This window comes from Phycodurus eques, chromosome 4, assembly GCF_024500275.1.
Source record: "Phycodurus eques isolate BA_2022a chromosome 4, UOR_Pequ_1.1, whole genome shotgun sequence".
In the NCBI taxonomy this organism is placed as follows: Eukaryota; Metazoa; Chordata; class Actinopteri; order Syngnathiformes; family Syngnathidae; genus Phycodurus; species Phycodurus eques.
In genome coordinates this window covers 13,292,755-13,317,013 of record NC_084528.1, presented here as the reverse complement: position 1 = coordinate 13,317,013, position 24,259 = coordinate 13,292,755, and the positions used below count along the sequence as shown (strand labels likewise).

Here is a 24,259-nt window from a genome sequence, read left to right as displayed (position 1 = left end):
GCCAAACTATATTATTATTTTCGAATAAATTTCAGTTTTTATATCTGTAATAAATGCAATTTCTGAGTGAAAAAGTAATTAAAAACGGAAAATTTCGATTCCACCCGGATAGAATACGATGGAACACAAACAGGAGACTGTTGCCATAACGACAGAAACGTCAACGTTAACTTTTTTTATTCGTCGTAACCAACCTGTTGTTGGAGTTTTTACTAAACATAGATATCTTCTCATATCGTTAAAAAAAAAAAAAAAAAAAAGATGATTGAGCCCACAGAGTCCCTTCTTAAATATGACACTCCGGTTTCAATCAGCAAAGGCCGGGTTAGGAAAACAGTAAAGGTAAGTTGACACAATCAAAAAATGATGTAAAAATAAGAAACAAATTATTATCTACCAATAATTGAGAAATATAGCTCAAACATAATTATAGACAGTCTAACCATTGTGTTTTACCCTTTTGTCTAACTTGGGCGGTTGTTTTTATGGTAGTGAACATTAATTAATTAATGAAAAATATATACACACAATTTAGAACACGCTTCCCATCCAAGTATGTTGCGCGTGTAGCGAATTTGCATGATACCCGTTCTTATAGGGCTTTTAGAAGAATAAAAAGCTATAACAGCGGATTAAAAAGAGAAAAGAAAAAAATGATACAATATAAACAGTGAAAGTGTTTAACACTGGTAGTATTGCAAAGCAATGGTTCTCAAACTGGGATCTATACAACTTTCTTAAAAACAAATGACTTAATGATATTATTATGAGTTTCTTCCTTAAAATACATTTGTATCTAAAAAATGGGCAAACTTTTACATTTCTATGGCATTTAGGGGTTCACATGGTGGTTATGTTTTATTCGCGTTAAGATTGTGAGGGGGTCTCTGGAATTTTTTTTTTAACTCTAAGTGGTCCAATCACCTAAAAATAACCCATCAAGGTGAATAAAACTAAGTATCCTGCAGGTGCGCCCATTTAAAGTGAGCCCGCAACAGCCTGCTGACTCCCCTGTGCCTCCTCCCCCAAAAACTAAATTAGGGTCACCTGAAGATGAGGAAATCCTTAACGTCATCTTTCCACCCAGGTGGGTACACCCTGATCACAAACTCTTTCACAACACCTTAACAAACCCATTTGTAACCTACTTCTAGGGAGCGGCTGGAGGGCAACCAGCTGTGGGTGCAACGGGTTTCCACTGCGCCGTGTACACGGGCCGATGTGGTCAACCTGGAGGAAGTGCTGGACAGGAAGTTGCAGCAGAAGCGGGCTTTGGAGACAGGCATCTGTCCCGTACGCAGGGAGCTGTACTCCCAGTGTTTTGGTAACTACCAATGACAATTCTCTTATAAATTTTCACGCAAACGCTACCAAGATGTCAAAGAAATCTATTCAATCAACAACTGAGACACTGGTAGACATATTACAGCGGTTGTTCTCAAAGTGTGGCATGCGGGCCCCTTTAGGGGTATGCAGGAGAATCACTGAAATAATGTCCAATAGTATTTTTTTCAATACAGTGCAGTGCATTTAAGTACAGTTCAGCTGTATTTAACTTTTAAGTTCAATAAATTAGCATTTAGTCTTTTGGAGCTTTTTGTTTTCCAACAATTTAAGAACAATGTCCAATTTTAGTAAGTAATTATGTTTACAATATTTTAAGCAAACAATATTTTAAGTAATAAGTGAATGAATAAGTAGGATGCAAATATCCCGACAGCACATTGCAGTAGTGGTTCACATGTGTGCCTCATAGTTCTGAGATTTTGGGTTTGAATCTCAGCTCCAGCTTTAATGCGTGTTTACATGTTCTCGCAAGTTTTTTTTCTGCATACTCTGGTTTCCTCCCACATTCCCAAAACATGCATGCTAGGTTCATGGAATACTCTATAAGTAGTCCTGCCCAATAAAAAATTCCCATCCATCAATTATGCTTTTTTTTTTTTTTTTTTTTTTAGACGAGCTGATCCGACAGGTGACCATCAACTGCACTGAGCGGGGCCTCCTGCTACTGCGCGTCCGAGATGAGATTCAACTGAGCATCACGGCTTACCAGAGCCTTTACGAGAGCAGCGTGGTCTTCGGCATGAGGAAAGCCTTGCAGGCCGAGCAGGACAAGATGGACATGCGGCAAACAGTAAGCAAGCACCAGATTTTGGATCACATATGTTTTATTTCTGGCACTGGAATTTCCTAATTGCAGTTCAGATGTACCTCCTGCAGACAGCAGCCTTAACAGGGACTAAAACTTGAATATTGACTTGTCAATTTGTGTACAAATATTTGAGTCTCTGGAGTCCCTGCCTACCCATGAAGTGTAAAATTTAAGAACCAAATTAATCTTTTATTATCTCCCAACTTCTTAAAATATTTTTGCGAGCAAGCCCTTCTGGATTTTTGCTTGTTGTTGTTGTGCCGCGACTGGATAAATTTACAAAGCAGCATTGTTTTATTGGATCCACAGATTAGGGTTGAAGTGCTGCCTTCACGAGTGAATTTATAATCAATGCTTTTACTTTATCTTTGTGTGTGCCTACCTTTTACCCCGACAATCTGGGCTGGGTTCCCATCCATCCATCCATCCATCCATCCATCCATTTTCTGAGCCACTTGTCCTCACTAGGGTCGCGGGCATGCTGGAGCCTATACCAGCTATCATCGGGCAGGAGGCGGGATACACCCTGAACTGGTTGCCAGCCAATCGCAGGGCACTCACATTCACACCTCCAGGCAATTTCGAGTTGTCAATTAACCTACCATGCATGTTTTTGGGATGTGGGAGGAAACCGGAGTGCCCGGAGAAAACCCACGCAGGCACGGGGAGAACATGCAAACTCCACACAGGCGGGGCCGGGGATTGAACTCCGGTCCTCAGAACTGTGAGGCAGACACTCTAACCAGTCGCCCACCGTGGGGCTGGGCTCCCACTACTGCAAATAGAAACCACTTGCCTTAAAAAAATTTTTTTTTAAAAAAGGCCTCGGTTGTCATGGGAATGTAAGCTCTACTCAGCTGACCCCACAGTAGAGTAAGGACGTTGACAAGTACCTTCTCATAAGCGGAACATAAGTGACTGCTCAATGAAGATGTCGTTGATGCGGTGATGGTGGATTTGTTTGGCACTGTGCCCATTCACCACATTCACAGTCAAGTGTATGAAGTTCTATGCCCATGAGTGAAAATGAAAAATGTTCTATATGGGAGCTCGACCTCAGCCCCCCCTCCAACTCTGGGGTTCTGCTCCCGCGAGTACAGTGGTTCTGAACCTGGGTTTAATCAAACCCCAAGGGTTCGGTGAGTCAGTCTCAGAGAGTTGGCGGAGGACAAGACCCACGGTGTGCGCGTGCGTCAGTACAAGCTGTGAGGCCACAATGACTGAACGCCGTGTCGTATAGCAATCGATGCTCAAAGCAGGCATATGCCGTTGTGGCGCCGCACCTTGAGTTTTACAACTCAGGAACGGCGTTGCTGTCTGACAGATGGCGCTTCAAATAGGAGAGGTGTTGGCGGAGTGATGTCAGAGCGCCAACACCAGTACAAAGATCAGTAGAGAGCAGTGTTGACAAGTAGCTTTTGATGTGTGAAACATGGGATTGCTCAGTGAAGTTGATGACCCAGTGGCGGCGGATTTGTTCTGTGTTGTGTCCATTTGCCACATACACACAGAGTAGTGCATTAAGTGCTGCCTTCATGAGTGAAAGTGCTTTTAGTGCCTTCATGGGCTCTCACTTTTATTTAGCACATTGGGCTCGGCACCCGTAAGTAGAAGCCGCTCTAGCCACAAGGCTCAGGCTCCAACCCCGGTCGACATGGCGAAGAAATGGGGCTATGGGGCTAAAAGCAGGCTAATTTCAGCGAGACAAGGAATCGACTGTATCAAGTGTGTTATAATTCTTGATCCTTGGGGTATTCTTACAAAAGCATGTCACAAACTTTCTCAGGGCATTGAATCGTCTCAGACTTAAGACTGTTTGTCTTAGAAGAGGTTTCACCTCTCATCCGAGCAGGCTTCATCAGTTCATGCAACAAGGCATAGTTAGGATGCAGTAGCCAGTGTTTGTGTGGAAAACTCAACTATTTATGTTCCAACTTAAGAGACATGCCCCACACCACGTATGGAATCATTCTTTTGGAATGCAGAAAAGGGGGAGCACCGTTAAGCCGCTTGGCCGAGAGGCCATTGTCAGTCCACCAGAGTCGTAGGGTGGAAACTCCCTCATTGATATTCCATTCAGTTGTAAAGTTGTCGTGGAGTTAACTTACGGCCAAGGAGGCCGTGCTGTTCGTTGGAGGCCGAATTATTGAGTTTCTTTGTGTATATGGACTCTCACGCCTCTTTCAAACTATCCGTTTTTCCTGTGCAGAATATAAAAAAATGTTGTCCTCAAAAGAATGCGGTTTCTTTTGGAGGTGCCAGTAGACAGCTGAGTCTTAACCTGTGGAGTTTGCCCATCTTTGTTGTGCTATGAGTCTGCTCAGTGGTTGCTTGGTTTCACCAATGTACAGTATGTATCTGCATACCTCAGTGCACTTTAATGCATTCACCAGATTGCTTTTTTTAAAGGCAAAAAATACAAGATAAACAGAACCATCCAGTTGCGATTGATTCAATGCCCTGAGAATGAAATGACCTGGATGACATTCCCGGCCAGCACGGCACTGTGTCCGGTCACGGTGACAAAAAATGAACTCGATGAAAAGAGCCAATTAATACGCATCTGTAAAACAATTCACGTACTCTGAACCGGAAATGAATTAATACGTCACTGGAGACGTCACCTGGGAACGGGGTCAGGATAAAAGTATATTATTATTGATATTTGTAATACAGTATAAGATAACCTTTATCGGTCCCATAATGGGGATATTTCCAATATATCAGTAGGAAATAGAGGCTTTAGGAAATATAAATATGCACTATAAATAGCAAGCAAGAGAAGACATCTAAACATGTACATTCAAAAACTTAATCCAATTAAATCTATCAGCAAGTTATTTGTTTGCAAAATAGAGTGCTGAGTTTTAATCGACATTTGAGATCTGATTATTCCGATTTAATCGATTTGCTCTTTTTTTTAAACCAAGATTGAAAACAGAATTAGTAGAGACGAATCAATCCATAGACATTTTTGTCAATGGCACATAAAAATCTCAATCTCATACTTTAATTCAGGCTGCAACTGCGTCCGCCATTACAAGGTTATTGCAATAAAAATACTAAAATAAATATTGAAGCCATAATTTATTAACAATTATAGAATAATGATTATGTTGTGCAACTGAACAGTATGGCTAATTACTTTTATCCTATTACATAATATATTGCAATAACAGTCCTGCGGTACTGTTCTTGACAATATTTTGAAAATATGGAAATTCAGACAAATTGTTCTAAAAGTGAATTTCTATAGATTGGCAGCTCTGCATATATTACTGTGCACTTCTGTCCCTGTCCATCCAAAGTTTACATTCGTATACTGCACCTCCAAAACTCTATTATTGCTGCTGCAATAATCATGCTAGGCTCACAATAAAACTGTCCATTGACAAATTGTCTGTTCACTATTTTAACAAGTATCTGTCATATTTTTATATTATTTAAAATATTAGAAATAGGATACTGCCTGCTAACAGTGATTTATTTCCTTGAGTCCAAAAAAAATCCAAGTCAAATCAGAAATGCAGGAACACAGGTTTAGAAATAGCCATCTAACAATAAATGAAATAATCATGGAACTCCTAGTTAGTTTTTTTCCTCCGCTTAGTGATCATGTAGGATGATTTATTTTTCTGAGCAGCCTCTGTAATATGTTTTCATTTGAAATCTGGACATTTCATTTGAAAAGAGGAAAGTACTGTAACTGCATGTTAGGAGATTTATTTTGGCATTGATGTTGGTTGTATTTGTACAGACAAGAGTGGACCTATTTTTTTTTATAAAATTATTTGAGACAACTGGGATGCATTGGCAGACGGATATATTGTAACAAGAGTCTGAATCGTTATTCTCTCTCCATGTGATGTTCATTCACCCACCACTTTTGACTTGAAATAAACACTCATTAGCACATCATTAAAGAGTGATACGATTCGCGTACCAATCAGTGTATTTCTTGTGACGTGCCCACATGGTCACATGGGTTATGCGTCCAATCGGGTGCATTTACACTCAAATAAGAAAGTGACGCGCACTAGCAGCCTGGGTAAGCGGCGTGGTTTCGTGTAAACCTCCCAAAACAAAATTTTAAGCACAACAGTTAATTATTGCATACCGACACATGACCAACAGAATATCAACTTTTAATTTCACGATATCGTGAATATTGTGACATCCCTAATTTTGATATATATAAACATTAAATGTGCCTACTTTAATATGTGATACATAACTGATTGGTTTTCCACCTTTTACACATCCAGATTAGCAATCTGGAAAAGGAGAAACAGGATCTGACAAAGCAGTTGAACGAGCAGAAGGCCGAATGGATTGCCAACGAGAAAAGGAACGAGGAAAAATGGGAAGGGCAGGAAAAGAAACACATGGAGCAAATTCAGTTTCTAAAGAGGACCAACCAGCAGCTCAAGGTATAACGCGTCTTTGGCCTGGTACACACACAAGGACTTTTCAAATATTATTATTTTTTTTTTATACTTGTTGCTTGTTGTGTGCTACGATAATCTCAACACAGAACATCACACACACAAATATTTTGTTCCAATACCGCACTCGAATCCACTCCTCCAAGACAGAAATCTCACATGATGAAACGTGATCTAACAAAAACGAAGAAACAACACTGGCCGATGTATCTTGAGTGTCACCGAAGGGACCGCAAGTGTGAGTGTGTTGTGAAATGATGTAGTAGTCAATAAAAACACTTGCTTTGGAAAATACTTCTTGCTGTCTGGTGAACCCACTTATACAAAATAGGATCATTTTTTTTTTTATTTATTTTTTTTTTATTTATGGCTACTTTTCTTGTTCCTCTGTCAGGTTACTTCTTGATTAACTACATTCTGTTTCATGTCACAATTCATGTAGTCGTGACCCGGCTTTGCGCGTGCGTGCACACACGAGGATTTTTTTGCCCGTAAATATTGAACGATTAATATTTAAGATTGTCGGCCCCTACCCGTTTCGGACCCTATCATTAGGACAAATTCACTCTAAACACACCCTCTGACCAAAGGATAATCTTGTACGATGGGATTTGTCATTCTTGGTTGGGAAGGGGCAAAATCTGGACAAAAACAGCCTGATTATCTTTGTGTGTGTGCCACGTTTTCCTTTCACGGCTTCCCTTCCCATCCTAATGTCTGTAATTCCCATTTAGGCCCAGCTGGAAGGGATGGTCACACCAAAGAAGTAACGTCCAAACTGCAACGCTTCCTGTAACTTCATTATGTGACTACAAACTGAAGCAAGTAAAAATTTTTCATCCATCCATTTTCTGTACCGCTTATCCTCACGAGAGTCGAGGGCGAGCCTTTTATAGTCCAAATAATAGCTGTACATTAAGATTAAGGCCAGACTATTTCCCTGAGGGGGTCAAAATCAACTTTAGATAATCAAATATTGCTTACATTTCAAATAAAGGATAATTGAAAGTATTTTCTTTTAAATATATTTTATTGCTACCCTTTAGCGTTTAGCTCTCTTAGCTTTTCTGTCCTCTGAGGTTGGTGCTTAGGTGTCTTTCGTCTTGTTCTTGTTCCTGTTCTTCACGTTGTGCGTTTCATAGTAGCGCATGCCAACTTTCTTCGAGCGCTGGGCGCGATCAATCGCTCTTCTCTGTAGAGGTGAACATACAGAAATATTTAAGTGTATATTCTTTAATAAATGGGAGCAGGTGGGAATGGGTTTTTTTTGTTGTTTTTTTACCTCTTTGGATGACAGTTTGGGTTGCCTGTAGGATTGGTCGTCTTCGTCGTCACCTTTCCTCTTCCTGTTTCTATGAGTAGCAGCTGGAAAAATATTTAAAAAAAATAAAAAGATAAGAGCAGCTGCTCTTTATATTTTACAGAAAAGGTCGGGAAAAACGGAAAACGATTTTGTATGTAAGGCTCACTCAAGAATGAATGGAAGTGTATGGTTGTTAAGTAAATTAAAAACTGAACATTGTTTAAAAACAGTTCTAAAATAATGCTATCAAGAGACAACATTTTAGGAACATGTTGAGCTCTCAAGTGGTATGAACACAAAACTATATAAAAATGTCAAAAATTTAAAATCAATAAATGCCACTAGTAAGTGCCTTTGCTGTGGTCGTAATTGTCCCAAATGAAGCATTTTAAAGCTAAAGTCATGATTATTGGTTACCTTTCATCTGTGCTTGTTTAGTCTTGATGTCTGTTAACAGTTTGTCCGAATCTGCTTTAGGTATCCTGTTAAAAGAAGGTAATAGGTGGGGTTAGTTTCACAAATTTTCACTGAATTAATAATAATCAAAAATAGTAATAATAAAAAAAAAAAAAGGATGAAAATGAGTGTGTGCGTGTGTTCGTGTAACATCATCCATTCTCTCTGTACCGCTTATCCTCGCTAGGGTCGCGAGTGAGCTGAAGAATTACCCCAGCAGACTTTGGGCGAGAGGCAGGCTACACCCAGAATTGGTCCCCAGCCAATCGCAGGACACAAACAGACAACCATTGACACTCACACCTACTGATAATTTAAAGTCTTCAATTAACCTACCATGTATGTTTTTGGAATGCGGGAGGAAACCGGAGTAACTGGAGAAAACCCAAACAGGCACGGGGTGAACATCCAAACTCCACACAGGAAGGCTGGAGCCTAGATTTAAACCCACGATCTCTGAACTGTGACAGGGGTTGTCCACCGTGTTTGAGTAACATTACAGACAATATTTGTTATCATCAGGCTTGGGGTGTAATGGAATACATTTAAAGGGATTATGTCATGAAAATACAAAAAAAGGTAACTGGATTCCATTAAAGAAATTTTTAACAGATTACAGGTAAAAAAAAATTCAAATTTGAATCTTTTTTGCAGGATTACAATTTTAATGCAGGAGAGGCATCATTGTATCATAAAGTGGGAGGTGTGTGTGTGTCAGTGAAGGAAGGGGTTGAGATATAAATTACGCTAACTGCATTGGTGGCCTTCATCAATTTTAATTTCTCCTCCTTTTTTCCACTCGGTATGACACATACAATGAGTCATGTGTAAAAGTTTTTAAAACTTTGTTATGAAGCCAGGCAGCAGAGTCAACAAGAGGTCAGCACGCCTGTCTCACTGGTCGGAGGTTTTGGATTTGAATCCTGGGTGCTCTGTGTTCTCCCGCTCCCGCAAAACAAGACAGAAAACATACTTTGTACAGTGTATCAATATATATTTTATTGATACAGAAATTTCTGTCATTTGGTGTTAAAGTAATGCAAAAGTAATTGAAATTAATCAAATTAGATTAACATTGTGGTACTTGGATTATATTGCCGACCTCATTTTTTAAACAGTTTTTAACCGACTTTGTAGTCTAAGTGACCCTCCCAACCCTCGATATCATGAACCCCATTGAATTACAAACAAGCCCCACAAGAAAAAGTCCTCTTTCCATCCATCCATTTTCTGAGCCGCTTATCTTCACAAGGGTCACGGGAGTGCTGGAACGCATCCCAGCCATCATCGACCAGAAGGCAGGGCACACCCTGAACTGGTCACCAGCCAATCGCAGGACACACAAACAAGCAACCATTCTCACTCACATTCACATGTACGGGCAATTTAGAGACTTCAATTAACCTACCATGCATGTTTTTTGGAAGGTGGGAGGAAACCGGTGTGCCCGGAGAAAACCCACGCACGCATGGGGAGAACATGCAAACTCCATACAGGCGGGGCCGGGAATTGAACCCCTTTCCTCAGAACTGTGAAGCAGATGCTTTAACCAGTCGTCCACAGTGCCGCCAAAAGTCCTATTTGTTTTTATCTATTTTAGTGAGTATGAAGAGACAGCAAGCCCCGATTTCCCCATTAATTCTCCTTTTTAGCATTGTTACCTTCTGTCACAGTTTAAATGCCTCTGCATTAAGTTAACCACAATAGAGCTGTAGCTATCGACTATTTTAAGAATAGCGTATTCCACGGATTATCTCAGCGATTTCAGCAATCAGATGAAAAAAATTAAGCATTATTAAAGATCCCATGCCAACAAAATATTTTTTTTCCTCCTGTTTTATGTGTAACATAGGTCAAAATGAGTCTGTGACATGGTTTAAGTTTGATCTCTATGCGGTTTGTCTAATTATTGCAAAAGACAACAAATGGCATAAGGCTTGCAAAACCAGTGGTTTTGAAATCGCCAACGTTGTGATGTAGTTTCGTCAATTTATATTCAAGTACCCGCCTACTTCGTGGTTGCTACCCGCCCACTCAGGTGAACACCAATAAAGCATTTCCAGGTTTTAAGCCAGCAAGCCTCAGCAGCTACAAATTGAGTCCATAGTATACACACACAATATTGGCAAAATAATAATAAATTTAATTAATATTGTTATATTTGCTCACCTGTCTTGACACATTATGATTTGTGATATTGCATTCTGAATCCACATGGTTAATATGATGTTGGTCTAACCTTTGCAGCTGTAAAAGCTTCAACTCTTGTGGTAAGACTTCCAACAAGGTTTAGGAGTGAGTTTATGGGAATTTTTGCCCATTCTTCCAAGGAGCATATTTGTGAGGTCCCACACTGATGTTGGACGAGAAGGCCTGGCTCACTGTCCACTCAATTAACACAAAGGTGTTCTATCGGGTTGAGGGCAGGACTGTGCAGGCCAGTCCAGTTCATCCATACCAAATTCTCTCATTCATGTCTTTATGGAACTTGCTTTGTGCAGTTGTGAACAGACATTTCCAACTTTGTGGGAACAGTTTGGAGATGGTCCCTTCCTGTTTCAAGGACTGTGCACAAATCAAGGTTCATAAAGACATTGATGAGAGAGTTTGATATGGTTTAGAGAAGGCTTATCTAGTTTGATAAAGATGGCTTCCCTTACATCTCTTTCAAACCAGCGGTCCTCCTTAACCAAAATTTGAAGATTTACAATGCGTTGACACCAGATGCAAAGAGAACATCCACCCCCAATAAAATAGCGTGACCCAAGCAGCGTAATAAAATAGCGTGAACCAAGCAGCTGTTCAATGTGGACACGGCGACAATGTCAGATGCTGGAAATCTTTTCCCCAATATCCGTAACAATAAGTGTTATGGCCGTAACGTGTCAACGTTCAAATGTTCAGTGATTTACGTAACAAAACATGGACGTTCCGTAACATTTGCCAGCTAGGAGAGAATCCTTCTGAAAATGCTAAAATAGGGAGACTCCATACCTAAAACTGAAATAGTCTTTTGGCTTAAAGTTGAAACGCCTTCAACAAACAAGAACAGTACAGTTGCCTTGACTCAACCTTTGCGGATTACCATGACCTGAGAATCTACACAGAAAATTTGCAACAAGATTTGCAACAAACAATTGATAAACGTGAATATTTTCAGAATGTACTCATAAATACTTGCACCGAAACAAAGGGAACTTTTTTGAATAATCGTTATTTATGACTCAATAGGCCACGGGTATACTGGTCCGGCCCATTTGAGATCAGATTGGGGTGACTGTGGCTCATGAACTAAAATTAGTTTGACACCCTTGGTCTAAACTCACATTAGTAATCCAAAGTTCAAGTTCCCGGGATCGAAATGTGGTGTCCTCCCATGTGTCTCGAAAAAAAAGTTTGGTTGAGAGCTTACTGACCTGATGGCGGAGAAGCGCTTGGACTTGGCTCGGTCCAGAAACTGCTTGTACTTGGCGATCTTCTCGTCCAGCTCGCGGATCACCTGCTTGGAATTCTTCTTCCCAATGGCAGGACTCTCTTCACGGGCTGGCTCACTGCTCCTCTCCTCGTCTGCCTTTACAACTTCCTCTTCCTCACCATCAAGCTCACCTTCCTCCTTCTCAGCCTCTGAGCCAGAGATGTCGGACATGTCCAGGTTGGGCATCTCCACAGGGACCAGGTCCTCTTCGTTGAACTCTGGCGCCACGTTGATCTTTCCAAAGTTCTGCCGCACGTTGGACAAAATCTTGTGAAGTTGCTCTTTCTGTTGCTCCTTCTGCTGCTCTTCATTTTCAGTGGTGGCAGGAGTGACGTCAGTCGCCTCCGTTTTTACTTCCTGCACTTTCACTGGCAAAGGTTCCTTGTTAAATGGTTTTATATTTTAAAAAAAAAAAAAAAAAAAAAAAGATAAACTGTTTGGTCGTGGTGATATAAAAGGCTTATTGATGGGTATAAAATCTATAGAATGTTTACCTCTGGGTCACCCTCAGGCCCTGGAGGCTTCACGAAGAAAGGTATACGCCCCCTCTGCCAATCATTTAACACCATTTTGGACACCGTGGACAGATCTGGCTCTCCGCCCTGCACAATACAACACACCACATTTGTCACAAATATACAAAAAATAAAATATTTGATTATAAAAACTTTTTTCACAATGTATTTTAAAATGACATTTTATATAAAAAAAAGTTAATATGGTAATATAATTGTTTTAATATATTTGAAAAAAGTTAAATTTTAAAAACGTGAGAAGATTGAAATTGGTTTTAAATACATCTAAAAGACACCTAAATATAAAAAATATACTAACATTTAATATAAAAAAACATGTGGACAAAATTAATTAAAGAATACACAAAAACAAATATCTTCAAAGATAACATTAAAAAATGCTAAATATAAAATACAAATATATAAATAAATTATATTTTCATGTTTTGGCATTTTTCATTTAAAAATGTATATAATCATAAAATGTGAAAAAAAAAAACACACTAACAATACAAAAGTTTTTTTTTTTTTTGGTCCTGTTCAGCTATTAAGCAGAATGGAGGATCTGTATCCCTTTTATGCCGGAACAGTTTTACTTTGTCACAGTGGAGTTTTTAAGCTTCCGCTGTGGTTTCTTAGTACGATAATGGATATTTAATGAAAATCAGAGTCGATCAGTCGAACAGAACAAACTTTCTAGAGGGGATTGAGAAAGAAAGACAAAAGACAAAGCACTGATTGTAAACAAGATGAGAAAAGTAAATCATTACATATCTAGAACAATTAAACATTAGGCACGGTGGACGACTGGTTAGCACATCCGCCTCACACTTCAATGCTCACGTGGGCAATGACAGTGAGACCTGGAAGGGCGTGATTGGGAGTAACGGCCCCCCCCGATCAGAACCCGAGCGGTGTTCTGTTATTGGACTTCTGTGCTCATCATGGATTGTCCAGAACGAACACCATGTTCAAGCATAAGGTAGTCCTATCTGGCTTTTTTGGCCTGTGGGACTCCTGAGGCAGCTGATGGGTACCGGCTGGCCAAGCGGAATGCAGCTTTGGTGGTTACTGAAGCAAAAACTCAGGTATGGGAGGAGTTTGGTGAGGCCATGGAGAAAGACTTCCGGACGGCTTCGAGGAAATTCTGGTCCACCATCTGGCGTCTCAGGAGAGGAAAGCAGTGCACCACCAACACTGTGTATAGTGGGGATGGGGCGCTGCTGACCACGACTCTGGACGTTGTGAGTCGGTGAGGAGTATACTTCGAAGACCTCCTCTATTCCACCGACACGCCTTCCCATGAGGAAGCAGAGTCTCTGAGGCGGGCTCTCCTATCTCTGGGGTTGAGGTCACCGAGGTGGTTAAAAAGCTCCTCGTTGGCAAGGCCCCGGGGGTGGATGAGATTCGCCCGGAGTTCCTAAAGGCTCTGGATGTTGTGGGGCTGTCCTGGTTGACACGCCTCTGCAACATTGCGTGGACATCGGGGACAGTGCCTCTGGATTGGCAGACTGGGGTGGTGTTCCCCCTTTTTAGAAGGGGGACCGGAGGGTGTGTTCCAACTAAAGGGGGCTCACACTCCTCAGCCTCCCTGGTAAGGTCTATTCAGGGGTGCTGGAGAGGAGGGTCCGTCGGGAAGTCGAATCGCAGATTCAGAGGAGCAGTGTGATTTTCGTTCTGGCCGTGGAACAGTGGACCAGCTCTACACCCTCGGCAGGGTCTTTGAGGGTGCATGGGAGTTCGCCCAACCAGTCTACATGTGTTTTGTGGATTTGGAGAAGGCGTTCGACTGTGTCCCTCGGGGAGTCCTGTGGGGGGTGCTTTGGGAGTATGGGGTACCGAACCCCCTGATACAGGCTGTTCTGTCCCTGTACAACCGGAGTCAGAGTTTGGTCCGCATATCCGGCAGTAAGTCTGACTCGTTCCCGGTGAGGGTCGGACTCCGCCAAGGCTCCCCTTTGTGACCGATTCTGTTCATAACTTTATTGGACAGAATTTCAAGGCGCAGCCGAGGCATAGAAGGGGTCTCAGAGGCATAGAAGGGGGTTTAGTGGCCTCAGTATTGCATCTTTGCTTTTTCCAGATGATGTGGTTCTGTTGGCTTCATCAAGCCGTGATCTCCAACTCTCACTGGAGCAGTTCGCAGCGGAGTGTGAAGCTGCTGGGATGAGAATCAGCACCTCCAAATCTGAGACCATGGTCCTCAGTCGGAATAGGGTGGCGTGCCCTCTCCAGGTCGGGGATGAGATCCTGCCCCAAGTGGAGGAGTTCAAGTATCTCGGGGTCTTGTTCACGAGTGAGGGAAGAATGGAAAGGGAGATCGACAGGCGGATCGGTGCAGCGTCTGCAGTGATGCGGACTTTGTATAGGTCCGTTGTGGTAAAGAAGGAGCTAAGCCGAAAGGCGAAGCTCTCAATTGACCGGTCGATCTACGTTCCTACCCTCACCTATGGTCACGAGCTGTGGGTCGTGACCGAAAGAACAAGATCCCGGATACAAGCGGCCGAAATGAGTTTCCTCCCCAGGGTGTCCAGGCTCTCCCTTAGTGAGAAGCTTGGTCATCAGAGTAGAGCCGCTGCTCCTCCACATTGAGAGGAGCCAGATAAGGTGGCTAGGGCATCTGATTCGGATGCCTTCCTGACGCCTCCCTGGTGAGGTGTTCGGGCACGTGCCACCGGGAGGAGACACCGGGGACGACCCAGGACACGCTGGAGTGACTACATCCTTCGGCTGGCCTGGGAACGCCTCGGGATCCCCCCGGAAGAGCTGTATGAAGTGGCTGGGGAGAGGGAAGTCTGGGCGTCCCTGCTAAAAGGTACTGTCCCCGCGACCCGACCTCGGATAAGCGGTAGAAAATGGATGGATAGTTTTAGTTATATTTTAGTTAGTTATTTAAAATGAACAAATAAATATTGTTTAAAAGAAGTTCTCAAAAAAATTCTCAAGAAATGTGTCGACTGGCCATAAAACAGCCTACATGAAAAAAATAGCAAAGGACTGCAACACTAGGATAAAGCAAAACAACATTGTAAATGAATGAACAGCCCTGAAAATATTCTAAATAGGAATGCATATAAATTATAATGAAAGAAAAATAATAAAAAAAAGCTCATTTTGTTCCCCCATCATATACAGAGCTTTCGCTCCCAAGCGCCTCCTCACACCTTCAAAAGTTTCCCAGTGCGGAACGCCAACTTCTCGAGGAAATCCTCCGCTGAGCTCCACGCGGGGATGCGGTAGGTCTTCTGGATGTACTCTGGCTTAGCCCTTTCCAGAACCGCGCCGATGTGCTCCTCGGGGTTCTTGATCTTCTCCACTTGCACCTTCATGAGGAGTTGGGAGGGCGCAGCTTAAGTCATGCACCTTTTCACACACACTTAAACAAAAATTGAAAATATGTTAAACGTACCACTCCTTTGAGAACAATATCAGTTTCGCTGTCCTCTGAAGGGTAGACCACCCCTGGACAATCAATGAGGAAGATTCGTCTCATCAAAGTGATGTATTGCCACACCTGTAATGAGGCCATTTCAACACAACAACGATGACGCAATGTCTGTCCTATCACTTCCAAGTCACATATTTAATTAAGGTTAAAATTAAATTTGCCTAATTTCATAGTTTTTTTTTAGTTTTGGCCTCCAACTTGATCCATGCCCGTCTCCACCTGGCACCTGATGCCTGCTTCAAGCTGTGCCAGATGAAAAGCATCCTCCTCTTTAAGCGATCTCATTCTGGAAAATAATTGACTAAAATCATTGTCTGTTTCACTTCATTTACCGACTTGTCATTACCGACTTCAAAGGCTAATCCCAAATGCATCCTCCAGGAAAATGTGAATATATTTTTCTATGTTTATTGGCCATTTATGAATTTGAAGTTAGTTCATTCTGCGTTGTGAGATAATCCCTAACATAGCTCCGTCACTTAATATATTTAACATTAACATCCGTAAACTAAAATTAGATAATTAGGAAACGCGGCTACAATTAATACAAGATGTACTAGCGGATCAACGCTTGTCGCCGACGTTACGTGTGCTTCTCGGATCCACTGGAACCGCAGCACCTCAACGCGGAAATACGGAAGACCAGTGCAACAAATACGACACTGGCTGATCTGATGAGCAAAAATTTTGCTTAAACGTGAGAGTAGCAATAGACGATGTCCGCTCCAGAGGTGGGTATGGTAGTCAAACATACTCAAATTAGAGTACTGTTACTTGACAATAATGTGATTCGAGTAAAAGTAAAAAGTAGTCCTCCAAAAAAATTACTTAAGAGTAAAAAGTACAAATTGAAATTATTATTCAAGCACTGTGCGTGTGTGTGTATGCACAGTCAAAACTCCAAAATAACCCTACAATTTACTGCACGGTGTTTTCTTAAGTTATAAGTGAGCTGAAATATCCACGTTTGGGCAGACAGTGCCAGACAAATACTACAATACATGAAAGCTGTTGTTTCTGTTTGTCTAAATGTAAACATGAGTAGCGCGCCGTTGCCTTCATGGTAACGACGACCTTCCCAACATGGCCGCTACCTCCATGGGGGAAAATACTAAGCAGGTTTTTGCACCCTTGATGTGGCTAGTTTCTCTCTTCAGACTAGTAGTAGTAGCCAATCGCCTAGTCACGACGCCCTATCTATGCCCCAGGTTGTCATAGTAAGTCCTACTAGGCATAGCACAGGCAGGTGGGGTGAGCAGTGAATAAATTGCATGAGACAGAACAACCGCCCCAAATCTGAGTGGTGTCAACTAGAGTGTTGCAAGTGGATGTCAAGCATATTAGATTACTTATTTGTGCACTTACATCACAAAATGTAAGAGACCTTTAATTTAGACACCTTTTAAAGGAGAGATATTATCCATTTGTATAACATTTATCATACAGCATCTTTAAATTGTGGGGGAAATGCACAATATTCTTTATCCCTTCAACATTTTATGTTTCCATTGAGCAGTTAAAAAGTTTGAAAAAAAAAAACAAATCTTAAAACTCAATTTTGAAAATGGTTGAGATGTTACTTGATGGTTAAAAAAAATAATGTCAAAAACAGGAAAAGTTACTTTTTTTTTAAAGAAATACACAGCTTAAGGATTTTTATTTTGGGATTGTTTCGTATCAGTTTGCAGAAAATATGGTATCACCTTTATATTATATTACCATTCCATTTACATGTCATCTTTGTGGGGTGCATCGGCACACCTTTATTTACATGTCGCTGACTGGCTTTGTTTTTAGAAATACACTTTTCTATTTTTTTATTTAAAAAAACAATATTTTACAATAATTATTGCTTTACATTCAACATTCATTTATGTATAGTACTTTGTTTCAGCTGCAGTTGTTTTTTTTTTGTTTTTTTTTACAGTGCTCTATAAATATATTTGAGTTGAGTTACAAAACTGTTATAAATGTTAAATCATGCCTTTAAGAACATGGTCTACCAAATTATTGCGCTTGCATCCAGGGTACTTAAAATTGGATTATTTCCTTTCTTAATGTGCTCTACTGATTGGTCGAGTGGATAGTTCAAGGATTTTAATTTGCCAATCTTCCACCAAGCGAACAGAAACACTACCTTGGTTTCTCCAGCGATAGGCGCCACATTGCAGACTTTCTTGCTGCGCAGTGTGTTGATGACAGAGCTTTTGCCCACGTTGGGGTAACCGATGAAGCCTACGCTGATTTGTTTCTTGTCCGTGTGGAGCTGCAAGGAGAAAAAAAAAAGGCAATTTTCAGTTGACTGGGGTTGTTTTAGAAGGGCTGTAGTGGGTTTACCTTGCCAAATTGCCTGAGGAGCTGAATAAGGGAGCCTTTACCGAACGAGTTGGTGAGGCTGGCATGAAAAGCCAGGGTGGGGTACTCCTGGGACAACAACGCCACCCAGCGTTTCTGGTTCAGCAAAGGAAAAATGTTTCAGTCTAGCTGCTCTTGGGTGGAGTGTTTTAAGGGAAAATGAAGGTCTTACAGTGACCCAAGTGGGGATGAGGTCACACTTGTTGAGCACAAAGATCAAGTGCTTCCACGACTTCTCCTTCTTGATGTAGGACTCGATGCTCTGCGAGCGTGTGCCCATGGGGTCGCGGGCATCCAACACTTGGATCACGACATCGGACGAGTCGATGACCTGAGGAGGGGAAAGAGTAAAATCAGTAGAAGTGCAACAATTCATTGATTAATCAACAAGTAATCAAAAACAATTTGGATAATTGATTAATCGTTTGTTTAACTTAAAAATTTCCAAATTCTCATTCCAAAAATCTGCTTTTACCTTAAATTACACTGTCCAACATTTTTTGCCAATTTTCAGTAATGAAATCATAATCAGTTTATGCACTGTAAATTTGAAAGTCTTATTTTTTTTATTTTATTTTTTAGAAAACAGATGGAAAATAATCAAAAGATTAATCGATTATTACAATCGTTAGTAAATTATGGAAATACTGTAATCTCTTCCAGGGTCCAACTTTTTCAGGGCCAATTTAAGATGTTTAAAAAGCAGTTTCCATTTAAAGTGCCTGAAGAGTGAAGATGTCTTCTACATTTGACAAACAGAACAAGACCTTAAGACAGTGTATTTAAGAAAGTGTCATTTGTAAGGATAATTAAAACACTATAGAAAACACACATACAAACAAAACAACCATTCACACTCACATTCACACCTATGAGCAATTTAGAGTTGTCAATTAACCTACCATGCATGTTTTTGGGATGTGGGAGGAAACCGGAGTGCCCGGAAAAAACCCACGCAGGCACGTGGAGAACATGCAAACTCCACACAGACGGGGCCGGGGATTGAACTCGGGTCCTCAGAACTGTGAGGCAGACGCTCTAACCAGTCTCACACCGTGCCGCGGCTTGTTTACAAACAGTTAATAGTAGGCTCTCTGCAGTCCCTGCCCACAGATCAAGTGTGAACTTACACAACCAAGGAAATCTTTTGATAGCTACCCGTTTCTGGAAAAGTGTCTAAAAGCTAGCCTTTCGGAACATTGCACAATTGTGACATCACAATGCATGCGCCAAATGCTTGATACGTCACAGTAACTAACAAGTATAATTCGGCTACTTGGTGATGATGAAGTGCTGCCTCCATGAGTGAAAATATAATACAATCTTTTCAAGAGCTCGCTTTTTCCTTCACACTCTGGAATAGTAGTAGCCCTTGATTAACCTCGTCATCATTGTAACAAAGATTGTCATACTCAGCACTGGCTAGTTGCATAAGACAGAAGAGGCCCCTTATAACAGTGATTTGAACCAGTGGGACAAGTGGATATTGTATTATGGCATGATGATATTTTGTGTGACTTTAAACACATTTTTCCTAAAAAAAAAAAAAGTTTAGTAGAATTTCAAACTGTGTCCCAGATGATCGCACTACTCGTCACTTTAAACCGCATACACTCCTTGAAGTCTCAGCGCCCTTTGCACAATGGTCATTGCACCGGACTATTGCAATATTAGTCATTCGAACTGCTCTAAGTGCTAGAGGACTCTGCATCTTTTTGCACAATTGTTTTTTTGTCAATGTCTTTATGTCCCCAAAGTGTTCTGTAAATTGACTGTCTGTTGTACTAGAGCGGCTCCAACTACCGGGGACAAATTCCTTGTGTGTTTTGGACATACTTGGCAAATAAAGATGATTCTGATTCTGATTCTGATGTCGGGATGAAAGTATACCTTGTAAAGCTCTCCCCAAATCCTCTTGGACTGACCCTTTTTGAAGATCTCCTCACGGACTGCGTCACTGTTGCAAAAAAGAAGGAAGTCACAAATCAGTATTTTATTGACCCGGTACATAAGGTGGAAAAGGTTTTATGCACCACCAGGCCTTACCGGACCCCTGTGTCCTCAGTCACCAGGTCTTTGTCTTTGTCAGCGTTGTAGCTCATGGCCGAAGCTTCGGCTTGCTCCAACAGGTCCTTGACGTCGGACACCACGAGACTGGGCCTCTTCCTCTGAGCTTTGGGCCCAAACGTAGTCTCGAAAGCCTCAGTGTCCAAAATGTGCACCTTGGAGTTCTGCCAAGAAGAGCAGTAAAGGTTGTTTACACGAGGAACTACAACTATGAAAGCCGTGTAACACTATTATTTGGCTTTAAGTGTTAAGGTAATAGCAACCCTTTATTGCTCAGTGACTGTTTTTTTTTTGTCAATGTCTTTATGTCTCAAAAGTGTTCTCTGTCAATTGACTACCTGTTGTCGTCCTAGAGCGGCGGAGACAAATTCGTTGTGTGTTTTTTGGACATACTTGGGAAATAAAAATGATTCTGAAAAATGCTCTAATGCTACGACACTCGTACCACTTCATTAGCCTGGCATGTACCTTCACGGTAGGAACCATGTGAGCCGTGTGGGGACACTAAGGTAAACACGAATGACAACACTTTTAACTGACTACAAAATATGCTCTGCAAAATGGATGATGAACTCCGCTTGGGCAGCAACGGAGGCCTGGGTGAGCCTACCAATACCATGACTACAGGATATAATCTAAAAGATTAAGCCATCCAAGTCTAAGTACAAAGAGAAACCGAAACTGATTTACACCAACACGTGCATTGCCAGAAAATGTGAGTATGAGCTCTCTCTCACACTCAACATGAAGCCTTAAATTTGACTTAAGTTTGCCATGAAAAGGCTACACTGCAGGGGGCACAGTAGCTCATTTGGGGGTACAACTTTATCAAGTTACCCGTAGTAAGTAGACCCTTCAAGGTTCCAATGTATAATGTGAGCTTAGCTTGCACTAACGTGTGCTTTGACTCGGTCGTGCAGCAGCGTCATGGGCAGTTTGCTCTGTCTCATCACGACACGGTACGGATCGTTCTGCACGGCGCTCATCTCCTCTTGGAACTTCTGCAGGGAGGACTGCTTGATTACCCGTGTGTTTGCTGCAAGACAACAGTTTTCAATTTAAATCCTTGTGTTCTTTTCTCAGGAACAGCTACAATGTCGCTGGGTCGATTGGATCTGTTACCCAATAACAAAACAACAACAAAAAAAAACAATGTAACATTTTTTTACAACATGCAAACTCCACACAGGCGGGGCCAGGGATTGAACCCCAGACCTCAGAACTGTGAGGCAGACGCTCTAACCAGTCGGCCACCCTGCCGCCAAAGGTACATATGTGAAAGAAATTTATATTTATACATACACAAGTGTAACTGAAAACAACTGAAAATGCGTTAGTGAACTCACTAAACCATTTGATGTTGGGTTCGACTCGGGCCACTGTCCCGGGTGCCACAGTGGACTGGTACTGTAAAGGTTTGATGACTTTTCCTCTGTCGTTACTGGCAGCAAAAAGACATTTTGAAGTCAACCACAAACACTTATCACAACATTCCGACATCTTATATTAATTCACCATCAGCACACATACAAAAAAAAAAAAAATCTAATCTGTCTGTTACCATCTCTGTTTTTGTCTGTACATATTCAGACGCTTAATTGTGGAGCGGTCCCTCATGTTGGTGCCGCCAGCACCCTTGACCCGATCTGACAAAAACACAAATTTAGTTTAGAAATTTACAAATTACATTGTATGACAATTCATACAATTATCAGCTCATTAGAATAGACCAACAATGATAGAAAGTAAACGTGACTTTTCAAATGAATAATGCTTAGTTTATATGCGTATTATTGTGGTAGTGTAGTTTGCACTGGTGTACAACTACTCAACCACAAGAAAAAAACATGACAGCCGTTTTGTTGTGTACTTGTGTGATCGCTGTGTAATGGCAGCATGTGTCTACGAGGTACTAAATAAACAGTTCAATCTTTCAGCGCAGCCGCTACGAGTTGAAATAAGTGGTTAAACTTTTTTTCACACATAAATAATTATAAAGGACAAAATTTCAAGACATTAGCCTTGACATTAAATGTGAGTTGACTAACTGTAAACAAACCGTGCGGCTAGCGGTGTTAGCTCACTTACCAGGGTTGCTGCTGGACGACGAGGGATTAATCGAGCTTTTCCCCTTGAATTGAGGCTTCACCATCCTGACTGTTTAGCCGTGGAAGCCGTCGAGAATATAGAAAAAACAACGACACCCAAATTAATGAGCCAAAAAGGTGAAGTCAGTTGCTATTTTCCCTCTTCAGCTCGATTTAGTGCGACACACGTGTCAGGGAAGCGTAATTAGGATTCCCACATAGTTTCTAGGCAGGACACGTCCTGCTCCAATATTACTGGCTCCAGGAGACCCGCCGCTGCACTATAATTGGCTGTGGAATCCCTTTAGAACACGCCCTACTGCTTCCTGACGGTAAAATATTTACCTTAAGTGTGGCGGCGTTAATATGTTTCCCGCTAACCCTAACCCTCCATAATCCTAACCTTAACCCACCCTAAACCGCATTAGGTCACAACCATAGCTCAAACCTAACCATGGCAAACGTCTTTGTTTTTATTTCGTACAAATGCAATACATTCCCGCGACACAGGAGCCAATCATGTTGCAGTGGGGCGTGTCTATGGAACCAGATTAGTGCCAAAAAGATTCACACGAAAGTTTTAACTCGTATACGTGAAAAAAGGATTTACTCAAAACATTTTAAATCGTATACGTGAAAAAAAGATCCACAAAAACGTTTTGAATCACATACGTGTCCTGCCTCGAAACTACGTGGGTATCTTGTGTAGCCAGAAATGCGTCATCAATGAGCGACGATGAGGAGGCCCAATCAGACAGCGACTGGCTTTTTTTTTTTTTTTTTTTTTTTTTTTTTTTCTGTGCAGGCCAGTCAAATTCATCCATACCAAATTCTCTCATCCGTGTCTTTATGGACCTTGCTATGTTGGAAATGGAAGGGGTAATCCCGAAACTGTTTGACTCTCCAAAATCTCTTGGTATGCTGAAGCATTCAGAGTTACTTTCACTGGAGCTCACGGGGTAATATTTTGGACATTTCCAACTTTGTGGGAACAGTTTGGAGATGGCCCATTCGTGTTACGACATGACTAGTCTGTGCATCAGTACACAAATCCAGGTTCCTAAAGAGATAGATGAGAGAGTTTGATGTGAATGAACTTGATTGGCCTTTTTTTCAAATTGTTCCCCAAGACTGATTTTCTATTTATTGTAATTACTGTGTCATTCCATAGAGTTGAATTGTGACGAGAAAAGTGTGAACATATCATTTTCCAAAAAGAAAGGTTTTTTCAAACCACACGGTTGTTGGGCTGGGACAGACAGATTTGATCCGATTCACTCTAAATGCGTCAACCATTGATTCAATTTCTGGAGCTTTAATACATTGTCATATTCTTTAACAAGCTGAGATCTTTCGATATAATGTGTGTTATTCCTCCACAAATACTAGAAAATAACAGTACTGTATTGGCTTTAGTCATATTTTTTAGGAAAGACTGGGAGTGGCAAGGATAGATCAGTTTGGAATACCTTCTCCTTTAGATAAAATGATCCTGCCAAAAATAGTGAGGTATCGTGTCAACCAGTGACTGAGGGATTTCTTTATGTTTGTTTGATTAAGCTTTTAGCTATTGTTACTTTTGAACCATTTTTTGTGTGCAAAGATACATAACATTTGATTATTGAACTTGAAACCACAGACAGGCTCTCACACGTTTTTGTGTGCAAATGTTGACTTATTTTGAACGTGATGACTGCAACACATTTCCAAAAAGCTGCGACAGGGGCAACAAAAGACTGGGAAAGTTGAGGAATTGTCAAAAAACAACTGTTTTGAACATTCAACAGGTGAACAGGTTATTTGGAATCAGGTGAGTGTCATGATTGGGTATAAAAGGAGCCTCCCCGGAAAGGCTCAGTTGTTCACACTGCAGCGCATGATGCTCAACTCGGATTTTTCGTTCAATCCAATCTTTTTACGTAGTCATTCACATTACAAAAACAAATGCAGCTT

The 24,259-nt window shown here is 41.3% G+C and overlaps 2 protein-coding genes across 2 annotated transcripts; one reads left to right on the top strand and one right to left on the bottom strand.

Moving 5' to 3' along the window:
* The first annotated feature begins 261 nt into the window (after nucleotides 1–261).
* Nucleotides 262–7,370, top strand: LOC133401280 (axonemal dynein light intermediate polypeptide 1-like). Its single transcript, XM_061674053.1, has 6 exons — nucleotides 262–342; nucleotides 969–1,087; nucleotides 1,155–1,324; nucleotides 1,959–2,137; nucleotides 6,421–6,585; nucleotides 7,335–7,370. Exons 1-6 carry the CDS (start codon nucleotides 262–264, stop codon nucleotides 7,368–7,370), a joined length of 750 nt encoding a protein of 249 aa, XP_061530037.1.
* On the bottom strand, nucleotides 5,744–22,561 carry gnl2 (G protein nucleolar 2). Its single transcript, XM_061674052.1, has 16 exons — nucleotides 22,308–22,561; nucleotides 21,781–21,865; nucleotides 21,566–21,660; nucleotides 21,116–21,255; nucleotides 20,199–20,383; nucleotides 20,043–20,109; nucleotides 18,325–18,483; nucleotides 18,135–18,248; nucleotides 17,935–18,063; nucleotides 15,759–15,863; nucleotides 15,514–15,672; nucleotides 12,329–12,436; nucleotides 11,776–12,215; nucleotides 8,321–8,385; nucleotides 7,883–7,965; nucleotides 5,744–7,792 (listed from the first exon to the last, which is right to left on the bottom strand). The coding sequence occupies exons 1-16, from the start codon at nucleotides 22,369–22,371 to the stop codon at nucleotides 7,688–7,690; spliced, it is 2,103 nt and encodes a 700-aa protein (XP_061530036.1). The 5' UTR covers nucleotides 22,372–22,561; the 3' UTR covers nucleotides 5,744–7,687.
* Between the last annotated feature and the right edge of the window lie 1,698 nt (nucleotides 22,562–24,259).